This window comes from Topomyia yanbarensis, chromosome 1, assembly GCF_030247195.1.
Source record: "Topomyia yanbarensis strain Yona2022 chromosome 1, ASM3024719v1, whole genome shotgun sequence".
Taxonomy (NCBI): domain Eukaryota; kingdom Metazoa; phylum Arthropoda; class Insecta; order Diptera; family Culicidae; genus Topomyia; species Topomyia yanbarensis.
In genome coordinates, this window is record NC_080670.1 from 191670361 (window position 1) to 191689604 (window position 19244).

The 19244-nt window shown below is 40.0% G+C and overlaps 1 protein-coding gene across 14 annotated transcripts in view; it reads left to right on the forward strand.

Moving 5' to 3' along the window:
* The window catches only part of LOC131685169 (sex determination protein fruitless), a 624000-nt gene that overhangs the window by 537266 nt on the left and 67490 nt on the right, over positions 1 to 19244 (forward strand). For 12 of the 14 annotated variants that reach the window (XM_058968683.1, XM_058968704.1, XM_058968790.1 and 9 more), the window contains 2 exons: positions 12299 to 12433; positions 17390 to 17519. In XM_058968683.1, coding sequence (XP_058824666.1) covers positions 12299 to 12433; positions 17390 to 17519 — 265 coding nt within the window. The remainder of the gene's footprint in view (positions 1 to 12298; positions 12434 to 17389; positions 17520 to 19244) is intronic. The other 2 variants (XM_058968721.1, XM_058968798.1) reach the window with 1 other exon arrangement.

Consider the following 19244-nt stretch of genomic DNA (forward strand, 5'->3'; position numbering starts at 1 on the left):
GAAACACAACTTTTCCGCTTCTTACGGAAACGCCCTATGGCGCCTTCACTTGTTCCGTATATGGTGAACGATACACTAGCACAAACCCCGACCAAGCCGTTGTCGCCGAAACACTGTGGCTGGCGGGAAGCGAAGTCGCCGTCGCCACCCACCTCCAATAGCAGTAAACCACGCCAACCAGTACTGTGTACGTACCTACTAAACCGGCGCATCACAACCACGCACCGGTGAAATTAGAGGCTAGGGAACGGGCAGGGTTGGTAAATCGATTATCTTGTATGCAGCTCACCTGGGTTCGATTCCCAACCCCGCATGTAGGGTCAGAGATTTTTCTAACTCAAAAAAGGATGGTTAAACCTCACTAATCGAATAAAGAAATGCTCTTTTGTGGATTGTCTTTAGTTATATCATGAAATTGAAGTAAAATTTGGGAATGCTCTAAATATTTGGCCAGTTCTGCAGATACTCATGGCAATCAACTTGGACCGCTCATATTTTTACTCTTCCTCGACGATATATACTATAATCGAGTGTCATTCGCTGATGGCTTGAAACTATAACTAAACTATTTCCGACTATTTTATAGTACCTTCTCATGTTACTTCTAACGGTAAGAATGTGCGAATATATAGGAACAATTGTCTCCCAGTTCGCTCCGGAGCACTTCCAACTTCTCCGGATACTGGAACAATCCTATTAGATGTATTTTCCTTAGGAACATCATGCAGATAACGTTTCATTTCAAAATCAAGCATATACATTTTTCATCTGGTACAATTACACCCAATTGTTAAAATCTCCCACTGCAAAGTCTTCTTCCAGGCGACTCCAACAAACGGAACACACTTTCCGGACCTGCCACCGCCGCCGGGGGGCTAAAAAACAACGAGACCCAGTAATTGTTGCTATTCTTGCTGTGGCAGCTCGTCTCCGCCGGCTAGGGGTGAATTCAGTTGGTCGTGATTTGTTTTTTTTTGCTTTGCCCCAGCCCAGCTTTGCTCACAATGGCGAACGGAGAAAAAGAGCTATGCAAGCGCACCGAGTGAAGTCTGTTTATGTTTACATAGTGCCCCCCGACTCATCCAAACGAACCCAGCTTGTGTGTGCTTTTTTTTTCCAACCGAAGGAATGCCATTGCGCCACGTTGTTTGCCAAGCGGGAGCTTCAATGGACCAAAATGTGTGGAAAATTAACATTTGAATCTTGCTGTCAAAAAAAAGTAACCAACAAACAACCCGGAGGGTGATTTGTTTTCTGCCTGAAAGGCGCGTCAACACCGCAGCCACTTTTCGGCGCTTTGTCTCGACGAGTGTGAAGCTTGTTCTAGCTCAAGGAGACACTTGTCACAAAAACAACTTTGGCGTAAGTATTTAACCCAAGTGCCAAGTGCCGTCGTTTAATCGACTTCCTCTTTGATTAACGACAGCGGCTGAGTGCAGGGATCCTTTACCCTAACCAAAGCGCCGCTCAATATTTGTACAAGCCTCCTGCATTGCCTTGCACAGTTTCCTTTGAAAATGTGTCTTTCGTCTGGTAATTTTTCCACGAAAAAAAACCTCCACCGTTTCCACCAAAGGTGTGCTCAATTTCCAGTCACACATACGGCATACTCGGTATGTGTGCTCTCCTCTCTACCGAACGACGACTGAACTTTGGCTATTGAGCTCATTTTCGTCCCTTCTTCAGCAGCACCCCCCGGAGTTTTTTTTTCTGGCAAGTTTATCGCTTTTCATTTTCTTCCCGTTTCCTGCATCACTTTCGAAACTTCCATATCGGTTCTCCATTGATATGGGAGGACGACGGGTGGTCTGGCAGCACGTGCACGTTGCAGTAAACCACAAAATCTCTAAATGCTCGGTCGGTCCGTCCGTCGATTTGACTCGCTCATCCTGACGATTCATGAAGGCTTGTGGTTAACTCCCACCCTCGCCTTTACCTTGTTCGGAACAGATCAGTGTGAGAGGGGCCGAACAGAAGAAACTGTGCAAACACATTCCTTTCATGTTAATTATAATAAATTACACTTTTCAATAGTTTCAACGACTTGCAAACAACCCGGCGATGCAGCATCATAGGTGTGCGGGGGGAGGGGTTCCGGTACACATTCCAAACGAGACGCGCGACCAGGACATTCTTGTTGTCACCTTCATCTCGGCATTTGCACGTTGTCACCCACGAAGTGACTCGGGTAGGTGGCCGGGGAACGTTGGAGTGCTACACTAGAGTAGCTGAAAAAAGCGCTATTTGCGAGAGGCGCTGACGAGTGTAAGGAACAAAAAAAAAACGAGTAGAAGCAAAAGCAAATAGTCAGATAACGTATAATGAATAAACTCCGTGGATCGTGGGAAAACCCCTAATGAACATGAATGAATAACTATGCGCTGCCTTCGGAGAGGGATAAAAGCTGGTGGCTGGCGTTGGGTTCACACTTTAATTGTATTTTAAATTTAAGTGGCGAAAATGGTTCAACAATTAGGTGCTTGTCGTGTGGTGCGCGGCTCGCGGGGAGGGTTTTTTTTTAAGGCAAACGGATTGCATGGGTAAGGCTTTGTTACTACGAATGGCCGGGATGGTGAATGATGCGGATGATGGAAAAAAGTGGTTTGATTAAATGGTGTTGTGGTCACCAGGAAAAGTTTCTGTACTTTCACTGTCGGACGAAGAGGAAGGCTATGGAGAAAAAATGTCGGTTGGCAATGTAAGGGACATAACCGGAGTGACGTAGAACACTCTTGGGACTGTTAAAAAAAGCTAATTTCGACAAATGTTAATACTATTTATAGTTTTGTCCGAGTTTTATACGGGTTGCATTACATTTAAAGAGTCACGACTGAATTATCGCGTTTGCAGTACGCACTAGTTTGTGGTTTAGTTTAGGCTTCTACTATGTAGCTAGCATTGGCAAACGTTCATTTTGGCATTTTATTTTGTTTGGATTTTTCGCTAGATAGTTGTATTACACAGGACAATAATTGTACAGTAAAGATGGTAGGAGTTCGGGTTTTTGGACCCGAAACCCGGACTCGTCCCGAACCCGACGGGTTTCGGATTATGTAAATTTAAACTTCTCGGGTTCGGATCGGGTTTTCAAATTTGAATTTCACGGGTTCGGGTTGGTTCCGGGTTTTGAACAGATCACACCCAACCATTTCTTGGTGCTGTTTACGTCTATACACAACCCCCAGTCATGAACAACGATGGCACTCATATGGTAATGGTATACTAACGCCACTATCAAATCAGTATGTACCACATATGAAACAAGCGTTTTCTAATAGATTGTCCCCGGGTAGGGCCATTGCATGATCCGGATTCCTCCATAAAAATACATGAGTTTCACGATCATAAGGAATTGATCATAAAATATTGTGTGTTCTGTTCAATCCATCAACGGAGTTGTAGAAGTTTGGAGTCGTTCTGAGAACTCCATTGGAGATGTCGAAGCATTTCTACTGGCGTGCATCACCCTTCGACCCAAGCTTGACCGTACCAAGCAGTAACGCGGGTGACGTCGTGTAAACTGTCGAATACGAATTGCCAATTGATATAGATTAATTTGATAGGTGTAATAAACTATACAAAACTATTCTTGCAGAAATGGCTTTCGATAGAAAAAATTAGAAATTTTGGTTAAGTACGACGAGCAAGGTTGTTTGAATCTGTCATCATTCGCCCATGTGTTAGCCGCCGATTTATCCTACTTTCAGGTTAAAATATCGACAATTTATAAGTTTCTCAGAACATTACAAATTTGACGTTCAATAATAGTAAATATAAATGCGAATTCCTCTTACCAGTAATTCGTTTTGCCATAGGTATGGTGCTACTTCAGGTTCGAGTGATTGTATAAGGCTTAGATGTGCCTTGGATCCAGCTAGGGTGCCTAAAATTAAAACTCTTCTGGATCTTTGGTTGATCTCCGTATTAACCAGTCCGATTCAGATCGGGATTCTCAAATTATAAATTTTCGGGTTCGGGTTTTTAAATTTTGAAATCGTGTTCGGGTCGTGTTCAAGTTTTTCAATTTTCAAGCTCTCGGGTTCGGGTCGGTTTCGGGTTCGAAACCCGGCCATCTCTATTGTACAGTGTTCAATGTTTTTGCTGGCAAAAAGTATCAAGAGGACGATTAATGTAGTAGGCTTGCGTTTATCAGATTGGCGATCTCATTTTAAATAGACGGCGCTGGTGGTTAAGTTGTAAGCGTAGCCGCTTCTGGGTTCTATCCAAGCCGAGATCGTTGAGATTTTCTGAAGTGAAAAATCCGTGATCGCATCTTCCTTCTAAAAAGAAGTCGGTTGGTTGGTCGGCTCACGTGTTGATGGGTCGATATGTAGAATCCAGATGGCGGAGTCACCTCGTGCTGTTATTGTTTCAAATTTCTAAACAATATATATAAAATTTTAAACAGAACCATTCGTTAAAAATTTAAATCACAAATAATGTAATTAAATCGAAAAAAAGTTCAAGAAATGGGGAAAATAATAATAAATACTATAAAATATAACATGAAATAAAAAATTAACAAAAAAAGAAAACTGTAAAAATAACAAATGTAACAAATGTTAATGTAAAAACCTGTTTTAATCCATTGAGTGGTGCAATTGTACCTTTCTCATTTATCCACACTATGATTCAATAGCTGCTTGTGTTCAATATAATTGTGGAAATATCCATTAAATTCTTATTATACTTAGCACGTATCTCACGACTACCACCAGGGGTGGCGAAACACTTTACGCCCGAGTGGGTAGAAAGCATAGGGTGAGGGGTTCATTAGTAAGGATTTTTTTCCCTTTTCGCAATGCACACGCTGACATTACATTCACAATAAATCACGTTCGTTTGAGCAAATGGAATTGTGGTACATCGATGTTTTCAAATGTGTGTAGTGCGAGATACATGCGTTGCACATCTAAATTTTTTGGAATGATTAAAAATTTCGAGTGGGTAATTACCCACTCGGTTTTTTTTTCGAGTGGGTAGTACTACCCATACTACCCACGCTTTCCGCCGGCCCTGACTACCACGAAAGTCGACGCTGACTCACTTTCTATTCTATTCTAACCCATACACAGCCAGTATTGAAACGCATCCTGGAAAACACTACAGTAATTCTGTATTATTTTTCTTGTCAATATTAATACTTGAAGCATATTTTCATATGTCGCAAATATTAAAGCGGCCAGGCCTACTGTGCAGAGTTGGGTTCGGAGATGTTTCAAAATTAGACGGCAATTAAATCTTTCATTCAATGAATAATTTAATTAACGAATTGTTTTGAAACTTAAAGCAGGAAGAAACGAGGACAACCGTACCGACCGTTTCAGTTTAAAGGGGATACAATAAATCGTTGGGAGTGACTTAGCTAAGAAAGTTCACTCCTTTGATCCTTTGGGATGAGACAGAGGTATTTGCTTCTTGTCCTGGCCAATAAGCCTAGGTTAAAGCGCCTTTACTAGCTCAAAAAGTCGACGCTGACTCACTTTAAACAAAAAGCGTAATATTTAGGGTAAAGTGCCTATCTGCATCCTATTTGGGAAGGTGCCTCACTAATTCATTAATTACTCGGCCTACAATCGTGCAAATCGGCATCAACAGCTTTGCTTCGTTTTTAATGCCCTGAAAACGGTGAAATGTTCGTGTTAGTACGTAACGAAAACTCGAATCGAGTGTCCCTATTGTTGCCCTACAACTTGACTCAATGCGTTGAACAAAGATGGCAGACGCTGCTCCAACCAACTGCTTCAAATGGGTAGGGTCATAATATAAATATGGCGAAAATAGGCTCATTACCCTAATTAGCTTAATCAGCATGAGTTTAACGTTATCTTTATGTAAACATAATTTGAAATTCTTGGAGAATGGCTTAGGAAGGGAAGTGGGGGAGGGTTAGCAGAATGAGAGTGAAGGATGCGTCAAAAAGATTCGGTATGCGATATGGATGAAGAAAATGCGGTGTGAGCATGGTCCAAGGGAGGGGGGGGGGGGTAGGTGATGAAGGGTAAGGGTAAGAGGAGGAAGGCGATTCAATATTCAACTGCATACTATGTCTTCCATTTGAGACTGAATTTGTGAAAATCGGTTTAGTCATCACCGAAGAACCAATGTGACTTTAACATGCCTGGGAATATGCCCGGAATCCGGGACTTCCGGAATTGTCGATAGTGGACAATATATTCAAAGAATGTTTCATTGGCAATTAGTGATCTAGATCTGCGAATCGAAGTAATTTGGTGACCATTTCAATAGTTTTTGGCCTCTGAGGTATTTCGATTGTAACGGTTTATATGGGAAATTACAGTGTGGCATTACTAACCAACCTGTAACTCCGGAACCAGAATCCAGAACCGAATGATATTTAGCAGTCAATGTGGTTATTGTATTTTTCATTTGAAATCAAGTTTGTAAAAATCGGCCAAGAATTCGCTGGGAAATAGGTGTGATATCTTAGGAACTTGGCGAGTTTCCCGGGGGCATCATGAACCGTCATAGATGGCCAATGTGGTCAAAGCTACTTTGAATGATCATTAGTTATCTAGACTTGCAAATCAAAGTAATGTTGCACCCTTTTTAATATGCATTACATTATTTGAACATCATGGTGGTACCAGTTCATATGGGAATTTGCTGTGTGATCGCACTCTTCAACCCGTAACTCCGGAACCGGAAGTCGGATCAACTAAAAATTCAATAGCAGTTGATGAGAGCGTTATACCTTTCAGATTAAAAACTAAGTTTGTGTAAATTGGTTCAGCCATCTCTGAGCAAATTGTGTGAGTTTAAATGACACACACACATGCACACAGACATTTTCCGAATTCGACGAACTGAATCGAATGGTATAAGACACTCGGCCCTCCGGGCCTCTATTAAAAAGTCGATTTTCACAGTGATTGTATAGCCTTGGAATGGGAATAAAGATAGAATAAAAATGAAGAAAATTGAAAACTATGACAGAATCAAAAATAAAGTGACAAATTGAGAACAATCAGTTAATAGGAATTGGAGAAAAGTGTAAAATGGAATGCGTAAAAATAGGTAAAAGAAAAAAATAACAGTACGAGAATGGAGCCAACACACCGTGGTTCCAAACCGAAAAAAGACGGTCAAAGTATTTACTGACTTTTAAACATTTTGATGTTTTCGTGCTTAGGTGTCTTCAGTAAAGTTTCATGAAACTATTAATATTTTTTTAATTTCGATTATAGAGGTTTTAACCTTAAGGTCATTCGTCTTTTCGGGTTAGAAAAATCTCTTAAGAAAGATCTCTAACCCTATGTGCGGGGTTGGGATTCGAACCCAGGTAAGCTGCGTACAAGGCAATTGGTTTACCAACTACGCTATGCCCGTCCCCTTAGTATTTTTTTCGTTTCTCAAGGGTTTTGAGTCTTTTTTGAGAGTTAATTTGGAGAATTTTATTCTATTGGCCAATATATAGTTGTTCAGAAAGCATCAAAGTAAAGCGTTAGCACTACATTCCGTTACGGAGCTTGACCTTCTTTTAGGACATAGTTCCCATGCTTAGTGTACAGGACAATTGCAGGGCTACTGGTCCGATCAAACTGACCACTACCTACCTATTAGTCAGTATGATCGGAAAACTAGCCCTGCAACTGTCCTGTACACTAAGCGTGCGAATGCGAAAATCAATGAAATGTAACAAAAAGGCCTAAAACGGACATAAAAAATAACATTCAATTAGCTAGAGATTACTGGGTAGGGAAAGTTAAGAACATTTAGAGCCATAGTACTCAAGTGAGAGAAAGGATGTGAAGTATACAGGTCGGAAAACTAGAAGTGGCAGGGTCGTTAGAACAGGCCTAATACCTTACGGGCTTAACTTTTGTCTTCTGCTGATGGGGGTCCAGCTCCTAGTAAAGACGGACTTGTGTTCGTTTCTCACGGTAAAGAGGGACAAGTCAGTCTTTACCAGGAAGCATGCTGGTGGACTTGAGTGATTCGTAGTTATGCTGCCTAAGCTCAAATTAGTTCCTTAAACAAAAAGTTAGATTTTGGTTATACCTGCAAGTTTGTAGAACATATTAAATCAATTAAGGTTTTTACCATGAAAAAATCGAACAACAGATTTCTAGATCATATATACAAAAAATTTCACCTCAAAAATGAGGTCTGATGTCTATGGTTTCATAGACGAAGTTATTCAAAACATAATATTCTACAACTTTGCCGAAGACATTACCCCTCCAAAAATATTTTTTGAAGGAAAAATTTTGTTCGGGTACTCTACAACTACTATAGTCTAACCAAAAAATATTCTATTTAAAAAGTTACAGAATAATATTGTGAAGACATCCAACGAGAAAAGCTGGCTCTAAAATGACATCTAAAACCTCAAATAGGTTTTGTACCACCTTTTTTGGATTCGTCCCACTGCGTGACGTAAGAGGCATTGGTAGTAGAATGGGTCTAGTGATAGGTATTGGGACTGCGGCGGAAATCACGATACTGTTTGGAATCTGTGATGACATCATCACAGTTCCTCGATGGACGAGAGGTGAACGCACCCAACTACAGACTGGGAGATCGCAGGTTCGATTCCTGCTTGAAGATCGTCACCGCTTCGGATAATTTTTTCTGTCTGTTTTCCATTGGACACGTTCCTAAAAACGTTGAAAAAAGGGAAAAACAAGACTCACGTCAAAACAAGTACTATATGAAAACCAAAATAAGGAAAAATAAAAAAAGAAGCAAAAAAGGAAAAAATAACGATTGAAAAATGTGAAAACTAAGAACCTTCATATACGAGAAAGGTGAAATGAAACATATGAAAAAAAACTAAACCGAAATAGCGAAAAAAGAAACTTGAAAAAAATAATGCAAGAAAAACAATAGAAAAGTGGATAACGCAAAATAATGAAAACAAAGGGCAATTTTGAAAACAAAAAAGTGGAAAAATCAAGATAGGAGGAAATAGAAATTAAAAAAAATATGCGAAAGAGAATTAGAAAAATGAATAAAATTTAAAAAGGAAAACGCAAAAATTGTGGAAAAGTATAAAACTAAAATCTATGGTAATGAAGCACATGGGGAAAATTTAAAAAAATAAATAAAGATATAAAGAAATGCAAAAAATACTGAGCACAAACAAATATATAAATAATGCATAAACAATACTTGAAACTATGGAAAAAATTAAAAAGGCGAAATTATATATGAAAAATATAATATGAGAAAGGCAAAACATGAAAAAATATAGAATTTGAAAAAATGAAAAATTGTCTAATTTTTTCAAGCTGTAACTGTAGAGGTTGTACTCAGTCATTGTCGATTATTTAGGACAATGTAGTTTGGAACAATTTTCAATCGGCCTACGAAAATGCAATTGTCGGACACGTTGATAATTTAAAAATTCAACATTTTTAATAATCTAAGAGTATGCGCCAAATGTTGTGAGGCGATTGTTATTCGATAGTAAAAAACTACAAGGGGCAGCCCTATGGGGTTGCACGAACTGTAGACGTAGGACTATACTACTTAATGTAAAATATTTATTTTCTTAGTACTTAGTGTGAGGGAAAAACACCCGGACCGGTGAAGAAAAATCAAATTTTAGACAATATAATCACATCTCATGTATAGACCAAGCTTCTTAGTTGCTCTCAAACAGATCCTAAAAGTTCAAACACCCTTGGATAACCCTAAGTTTGTAGATGTGTTTCGATGCCACAGGATTGTAAAATGGTTAATATTACGTCATGAAAATTCAATTCTTCCGTGACATTTTTTTTGCCTGCAAAATGCCCTGTGTGTATGCAAAGCTCATGATTTGTTGGGATATTAACATTGATCGGAAAAATGCTTTCCAACGCTGCGCATTGCATACATACAGGACATTTTGCAAGTCACCAGAAGCTGTTCATTTTACCATCGCCACATGTTCAATTTACCCACTCGCTATAAACATGTCTCATTTTTGGACATGGTTAGAAATCAAGAATCATGTTTGAAAAAATGTGTTTATGACGAAGTATTTTTACCAGATATGTACAAAACATGTCTAACAAGAAACATATAAGGTGATTGTAATATCTCATTCACTTATTAGTTAGAAAATAATGACTTTGCTTAACGTGTTCATTTTACCTCCAGTTCCCCTACCTACCAACACATTCGCCCCAAACATTGAACCCAAGCGCACAATGCAAAATGAGTCAACGCTGATGATGATGGGTAGAGCGAAAGAGACAACTAGTACCACCACGACACTATTAGCGCATTTCACCAAAATTCAACGCGGCCATTCCCGATTGAAAGGAACGGCCGCGCTTAGCCCATCTGTCATAATATCGTGATTTTGCATAGCGAAGGGCTGAATGATAACACATTTTGTTCCAAAAACAGCCCTGCGTTATGCAACACTTTCTGCAGGTTGATTATACCAGTTGCAAGTGGGGCCAAATTCACCAAGTTCCGTAAAATTCCTTGTAAATCACAGAATTGATAAAATTGCTGGGATGAGCTAAACTAATTAATCAAATCCTGTTTTAAAAACTGTCCTTGCGTTTAAACCAAAATGGGAAGCTTATTACTACCACTACATTACTTAATTTCAAGCGCAAATAGCAAATACATGTGCTAGTTAAACCAAAAATTTACTGGCAACATTACAGCGGCATTTAGGAAGCAGTTGGAGCGGTCGCCTGTTGGACGACACAGTGTAGCGTTCATCCACAGCCAGTGTAACGGACTTCTAACTCAGCTACACTGGCTGTAAAAAACACAGCGCAGTGATCTGCTTCGCCAGCCGTTCAACAGGGAACTGAGCGTGTCTGGCCAAGTCCGTTCTTTAAATAGTCGATGATGACGTCATTCATAGAAGCGTAGCGCGCTAGGTACACCAATCTGTCGTACAGGGCTTGGGAAGCGCTATCTTCTGTGTGTTAATGCGCGATATTTTGACAAGGTTGTATATTATTTAATTTTTTAATGCTATGATATCAAAAATCTTTGGGTTTATCTGTTGGAATCTATTCTTAGAAGTATTTCGGGGCGATTTGTGCAAAAAATTTGAAAATTTGTCGTGAGATGGCTGAATTATATGCGTTTAAAATTGGACCACTTTTCGTTACATACCATTTTTGTAGAATTTGCAGAGTGCACCCCCATATCGAAAACAAAGACGTAGTCCTACGTCAAAAATCTGATTTGGAAGGCGATTTGTGAACGCAGAAAAATAAGCATCTCCTTGATCTAATTAAAAAATAATGAAAGAGACATTCGTTTTTGTTGAGGATTCCATATTATAGTAATTATTTTCTAGAGTGAGAAAAATAGCACTCAGCGGACATTCACACTCTAGTTGAAAAATAGCAAACAATTATTTCTAATTATCGTCCTAGCCTGCGTTGAATAACATGTAGATAGCACCTAATAATTTTTCATTTCGCATCCAACACGTTAATTTATCTAAGTGGTCGCATCACTAATTAGACGCCAACCATATGCGAGGAAGGTGTGTTGGTGCGTCGTTTTACATCATGAAGCCACAAAAAACAGGACCCCAGTGCCGTTTCACATGTCCCCGTTGCTGTTTCTGATGCTCGTGGTGGTTCCGTATTGACATTGACAACAGTTCCCCGGGGGCTTGACGTTACTGCAAGTCTGCCTGGTACCCCCGAGAAGCTTATTGCCACAAATACTTGAATGCACTCTCGTTACCAGCGGGGGCGGCGACGGTGACAGCATGCTGGGAACGCAGCATGGCTGCTCTGCTATAGAACCAACTTCTAATTGAGATGGATTCGTTGAGTACCTACGCAATGTTGCTACTTATGCGGTAATTTTACGTAGATACAAAGCTGTTTTGCTTTGGTGTTGTAGGAGCCACTAAATACTCCCGTCAAAGGATAGTGTGTTGTAAATTTAATAATATTGCATTGCAAAACCAATTACTAATTACGGGAACACTTGATAGAACACACATTTATTTGTGATAACATTATAAACCAGTTCTACACTATCTGACGTTTCGTCGACTGGTTTTACCCTTTTTCAAGACCGTAAAATCGAAAAATCACTCATTTAACAAAAAAAAATCGTTGGTCATGTTTACAAACCTTGTCAGTCAGTTTTATTTAAAACCAAATTGTTTTTACATTAGACAAAATCCTGTAAATACATCATTTTGTGATTCTTAATTATCCTGTAAAATTATAAGTTGATTTCTGACATCAGTTTGTTTTGCAACTAAAAAAGGACCGAACATCTCCACCAGCGCTGTCAAGCCTGTGCTCCCCTCTCTGTTTACACATTTCTATCTCTCTCTCTATTTTTCTAGCCCCTTAAGATGCCAATGTATCCGGAGGAGATGTCCAGCTTGCTGACACCCTCCAGTCCGGGGAATGATCACCCACCACCACCACCGCACTCGTCACACCCACATCTGAACCATATCCGTTACAAGTCGAAACATGTAAATAATCTTTTGAACTTGACTAACATGGCACGATCGAACACTTGGTTGTAACCCGAGTGTTTTAGTAGTTTGTTGTTTTTGCTGTTAAATTTATTTGAGATATGTATAATAAATAATAAAGTTCAACTGAAAAAGCCTGAAAAGAGGCCATTTTTGAAAATGAAAAAAGCAGTTTTTTGCACACCGTTATCAAATTTGTCATGAAAATCAAACAGTAGTATTTCAATAATACCCCGAATACATTGATTGATTTCCATAAGGTTTGTGTAAAGAGTAGCGAAAAAATTGCTTGTTTCGTTTTCAAAGGTGGCCGCCCATTGAGGCTTTCTCAGCTGAACCTTAAAAGTTAGCATGATCATTTTTTCATCTAGATCAAATGGCACATCAAAACGCCTTATTTCGTGTGTGCGTATCCATATAATTTGAATGCAAACGGTTTGTGGTATCTGTTGGAATCGTTTGCAAGGACTTTTTAATCGAAATACTTATTTTCTTTACGAAGAATATTCTGTTTCACTCTAATGTTTCTACTACATATGTTTGATTGGTTGCACCGTTGATTTGTTTTTGCTTATAATTTTTAATTTTCTTAAACTTTTTTTGAATTAATTTTTAAACAAAAGCAAACTAATTTAAATTCAAAATTGTACAATTGGCTAAGAAATTTCTGATTTGGCAGGCGATTTATGGATGTTGTGAAATCTCTTCTGGAACAAAAAATGGTGAAATATTCCACTCTTGAAACGTTGAAACGTTGTTCCAGACCTACATTGTGAATTTTGTGCCTGGAAGGGAAGACCAGAAAAATTCTCCGGAGGAGAATCAACACCGTAAATGGTGAGGGAAAAGTATTAACTTTACTCTCAAGATCAACGTGAATACAAGAATTGACCCACTGGAGATCGTCAATCACTCCGTCAACCGGGCAGGATTTCAATAAACCTTTCTCTAGTTCTCGAACAGTATAATTAAGAATAGCAAGCAAACTGAGGCTACAAGTAGAAATTTATCGACGTGACGAGAATATGAAATAATTTTGAGAGGCTCAAAATAAGCATTATTTGTACTGAAAACATTAATGCGTTTGACGGTCATATTAGCAATTTTACGTGCGCGTACTTTCCTATTATTCAAACTACAAGAAAGAGAAGCAAGCAGGTTTACCGTGAAGAGATAAGAAATAATTAATATTATACAAAAATGATCGAGCTTAAAAGATTCAGGAAGTGAAGAAGAGAGCGACATTTTTTGTCGCTTCTGACGACATGGGAGAAAAAACCCAGTAGATCAATTCGTGGCTTCTGCCGACGGGTGTTATACGGCATCTAGACCGGGTTTGTCCGGAGCAAGACAATAATGATAGTAACCTCTTAGTGGACACCAGCCTCTAGTCCGCAAACCCTGGTTCAACAACAGACTAAATATTGTCATTCACCGAGTCAACAGGAGCAAGCGCCCTCTCTAATATATTTTGAACCAACTTCCAACATTTAGTCAATGGCAAATTCACGATCTTTCTCATTTAAACGGATTTATCCAAGTTGGACGACGGAATGTACGACAACTCGGATGAGTTTCTTCTGAAATTTTGGGTCGATTTCTTCAGGTATTTCGGATGGATTCTCCATAAAACCCGGGTGAGTTTTCCCAAGAAGCCTGGATGGCTTTCTGCAGAAAACCGGAACAAATTTTTTCAAAATCCTGGAAGGGCAGCTCCAAAAATTCCGAAAGTTACCTCCAGAAACTCCACAAGGGAGTCTCCAGAAATCTTGAAAGAAGTACTCCAGAAATTCCGGATGGAATTCTCCAAAACTCCCCAGATATCCCGGTTGGGATATTCCATCAATCCCGGAGAAAATTTTCGCAAAATCCCAAGAGGAAGTCTTCAGAAATCCCAGATGAGATGCTCCAAAAATTCCGGCTGGAATTCTTCAGGAATCCCGGATGCGATTCTCCTGAAATCCCGGATAAGATTCTCCAGAAAACCCGGATGGGGTTCTCCAGAAATCCCGGATGGGGTTTTCCAGAAATCCCGAGTGGGATTCTCCAGAAATCCCGGATGGAATTCTCCAGAAATCCCGGATGGAATTCTCCGAAATCCCGAGTGGGATTCTCCTGAAATCTCGGATGGAATTCTCCGCAAATCCTGGATGGGGTTTTCCAGAAATTCCGAATGGGATTCTCCAGAAATCCCGAATGGAATTCTTCAGAAATCCTGGTGGGATTCTCCAGAAATCCCGGTTGAGATTTTCCAGGAATCCCGGATGGGATTCCCCAGAAATCCCGGTTGGGATTGTCCAGAAATCCCAAATGAAAGTCTGCAGACGTTCTGGATGGGATTTTTGAGAAATTCCGGATGGAATTCTCCAGAAATCCCAGATGGGATTCTTCGAATCCCGGATGAGATTCTCCTGAAATCTTGGATGGAATTCTCCGCAAATCCTGGATGGGGTTCTCCAGAAATCCCGGATGGGATTTTCCAAAAATTCCCGAATAGGATTCTCCAGAAATCCAGAATTGGTTTCTCCAGAAATCCCGAATGGGATTCTCCAGAAATCCCGTATGGAATTCTTCAGAAACCCCGGATGGGATTCCCCAGAAATCCCGGTTGGGATTGCCCAGAAATCCCAAATGAGAATCTGCAGATGTTTTGGATGGGATTTTTCAGAAATTCCGGATGGAATTCTCCAGAAATCCCTGATGAGATTATCCGAATCCCGGATGAGATTTTCCAGAAGTACCGGATGAGATTCTCCTGAAATCCCGGCTGAGATTCTCCAGGCATCCCGGATGGGATTGCCCAGAAATCCTCGATGGGATTCGTCAGAACTCCCGGATAGAATTCTCCAGAAATCTCGGATGGGGTTTTCCAGAAATCCCGAAAGGGATTCTCCAGAAATCCCGAATGGGATTCTCCAGAAATCCCGGATGAGATTCCTTCAGAAACCCCGGATGGGATTCCCCAGAAATCCCGGTTGGGATTGTCCAGAAATCCCAAATTAAAGTCTGCAGAAGTTCTGGATGGAATTTTTGAGAAATTCCGGATGGAATTCTTCAGAAATCCCAGATGGGATTCTCCGAATCCCGGATGAGATTCTCCTGAAATCTCGGATGAGATTTTCCAAAAAAAACCGGATGAGATTCTCCTGAAATCCCGGTTGAGATTCTCCAGAAAACCCGGATGGGGTTTTCCAGAAATCCCGAGTGGGATTCTCCTGAAATCTCGGATGGAATTCTTCACAAATCTTGGATGGGGTTCTCCAGAAATCCCGGATGGAATTCTCCGAATCCCGGATGAGATTCTCCTGAAATCTTGGATGGGGTTCTCCAGAAATCCCGGATGGGGTTTTCCAAAATTCCCGAATGGGTTTCTCCAGAAATTCCGAATGGAATTCTCCAGAAATCCCAGATGGGATTCTTCAGAAATTTCAGATGGGATTCTCCAGAAAACCCAGATGGAATTCTTCAGAAATCCCGGATGGGGTTCTCCAGGAATCGCGGATGAGATTCTCCAGGAATCCCGAATGGGATTCTCCAGAAATCCCCGATGGGATTCTCCTGAAATCCCGGATGGTTTTCTCCGAATCTCGGATGAGACTCTCATAAAATCTCGGATGGAATTCTTCAGAAATCCCGGATAGGGTTCTTCAGAAATCCCGGATGGGGTTTCCAGAGATCCCAAATGGTATTCTCCAGGAATCCCGGATGAGATTTCTTCAGAAACCCCGGATGGGATTCCCCAAAAATCCCGGATGGGATTGTCCAGAAATCCCAGATGAAAGTCTCCAGATGTATTGGAATGGAATTTTTCTGAAATTCCGGATAGAATGCTTCAAAAATCCAAGTTGGAATCTTCAGAAATCCCGGATGGGATTCATCAGAAGTTCTGGATGGAATTCTCCAGCAATTCCGGATGGGATTGTCCAGAAATCCCGGATGGGATTGTTCAGAATTCCCGGATGAGATTCTCCAGAAACCCCAGGTGGGGTTTGCCGGAAAACCCATATGCCGATATGCAGAAATTCTGGATAGGATTCTCCAGAAATCTCGGTTGTGATTCCATAAGAATCTGTACTGAACGTAATTTGTACTGGAACTCTTCAAAATCCCTACCGAAATGCTCTAGAATCTCTGTCAGAATTCTCCAAAATCATTGTTGAAATTGCTAAATGGGTTTCTCTAGCGTCGCTGCTAAAGTTCTTCAGAATCCCAGCTCGAAATCCTTGGAATTCTTGCAGAGATTTCGGCGGAATCAATACAGGTATAATACCAGAATTTATACTGAATTTTAATCTAGAATGCTTGCTGAGAAGAACCATAATTGTTCAAACATGATTCATACAAAAGAATAAAACTTCCGCAAAAAGCTTTTTAGTAAAATTTTAAAAATATTGTTAAATGTTTTCAACGGAGCCTTTCGCAGTAACAATTGAGGTTTTTTGAAAGTTTTATAGATGTTCATAAAACTTTAATTGCACATGTAGAGTGCTATAAAACTTAATTGGTTACTTGGGCTATGAACGATTTTACGATACTCCAGAATATCCGTGGATATCTTTTCAATAGTATTCATAGGACTTTACATTCTAGATTATTGAAAGATTTAGTAGGTTTTGTGAATAATTCCATGATTTTCTTGACAATAAAAATAACTTTCAACAATTTATCACCATATGGTAGATTACTCACTCCGAATAGAGGGGCGACTCTGGTAGCTTTTGAAATCAACAGCTACTGTATTGAAATAAAGTTTAGCTAATATTGCTTCATATATTTTAATTTATTTTATTTGTTTTCGACTTTTCGTAGATATGCTTATAAAAATAGTTGTCTAACAAAGCGTTCGAGATTCGAACCCGTCCGCATGTTCTTAACAAAAGCGAAATCAATGACCAAAAATCAAACCCAGTACCGATGCCTAACCAAACCCCCTGCTCTTCTATCTCTTTCCAGCCCATGCCAATGAATCTGAACTCGGAGGAAATGAGCAACATGCTAGCGCAGGGTAACTTGCCCCCGCTGAGCGAGTCAGGTGACGGTGAGGGTCACCTCTCGCATCCGGACCACCCGGATAACATCGATGGTGAGCGAACTGAGCCAATTTGTTTAAAGCCTTTCTGTAGTACTATTTACCTATTTCCTCCTTACTTCTGCCACCCGTATCTTTCTTATTTCTTGTACAAGAACTGACCCCTCCCAAAAAAAAAACACTTTCCTTGTCCAAAATCTTTCGAGTTCCTAGCGAAACGAACCTTCTCTTCTTATTCTTACCTTACGCATTGTCTGTCTTCCCCAGTTTCCACATTTTCTTTTTCGTATTTTTCATTTGGTTTGCCATTTTTATTTTATTCAATTTTTGTTTCATCGCCATCTTCATATTTATATTTTTGTTTTTTCATCCCAAAACTATACAAAATTATGCATAGGTTAATTCGAGCTTCCCTGAGAAATCTGTACAAAATTGTTCATCATTTTTCCATTTGGTTTGATTTGATTTTCTAACAAAAATATTTTTTTACGGGAAAGTGATTGAGCTTCATCGATTAAAACGAATTAGTTTAATAAATTAACCACCGCTCGACCACTTTTCCAAAGTGTAAAAAGAAAAGCCCTTTTTTGAATTGGTAACGATTGATTACTCTGTACATTTTTGTTCCGATCCCATGTTTATTTCCACGGCGCCCTTTGTACAACAAACTTTCTCCGTTCAACATCTGAACTTCCCGGAATCACCTTCGCCCTCAGATTCTTACCCCACCAAGGCTTGGAATATCCGACTAGAACCCCCAACCCCAAACCCACACCGCTGTATAGCTACCAACCAACCAAACAAAACAACTGCACTAACTCTTATCTCTCAAGCTCCAATAAAAAACCAAAAAAAAAAAAAAACAAAAGAAACCGCAAGCCTAAGTATCTGATACGCCTCGCCACGCACATTTTTAAATTTGTTTACTCCTAATATTTTATATTATAATTCTGACTTTCGGTTCACATTTAGGCAGATACCATTTTCTTACCCCTCGGTGGGAGCTGCAGCGCCAAAGCTCCTCTCGCTAGGTTCGACCCCCTGGTTTTTCAAGTCCTTTTCCACCCCACTTTGCTTTAGACACAGTTAATCTATTGTGTATCATAATTTGACAAACTAGGAACCAATTTTAAAAATAGTGTAGTGTAGACAAGAGTATATCGTTCTCCCGTAAAATCATCGCGAAACAAATGTAAAAAAAATCGTCGAATCAAAAAAGTTTATTGTGGGTAATTTGGTGTTTTTTATATAGAAAAAAAAGTATAGTTATCTCCCATCTCATCTACTACAATCTGTGCATGCTTTCCTATAGTTCACATCACCTGAAATTGCGCTAGTTCTTAGAGCAAGTTGTGTTCGATTTGATTGTCCACCACCACCACCCGCCGCTGGCTGGCAACGGACAAATCAAAGCGAGCCGAAACGTCACTCGCTTTTACCCTAGACAGAGAGAGAGTGTCCATGTATGTGTGTGTCTGTATTGCACACAACTTTTGCGATACTACAGAACAAAAAGGGAGAGCCGTTAAATGAACTAGTATTTACTAACAGTCTGGCATCACTGGCCGCGCGAGCCGAGCCGGTGTGTTACACGTCTACGACGCGATCGACGCTTCCCATTGTCTTATCACTCTTCTTCATAGCTGCAATCAATTTCGCTCTCTCTCTCTCTATCTATCTATCAATCTATCTATCCGAGCTTCTGTAGATCCGCACGTGCTACTACATGTTTATATATGGTAGTGTTTGTTGTTTTGGCTGCATTTTGCGCATCGCTTT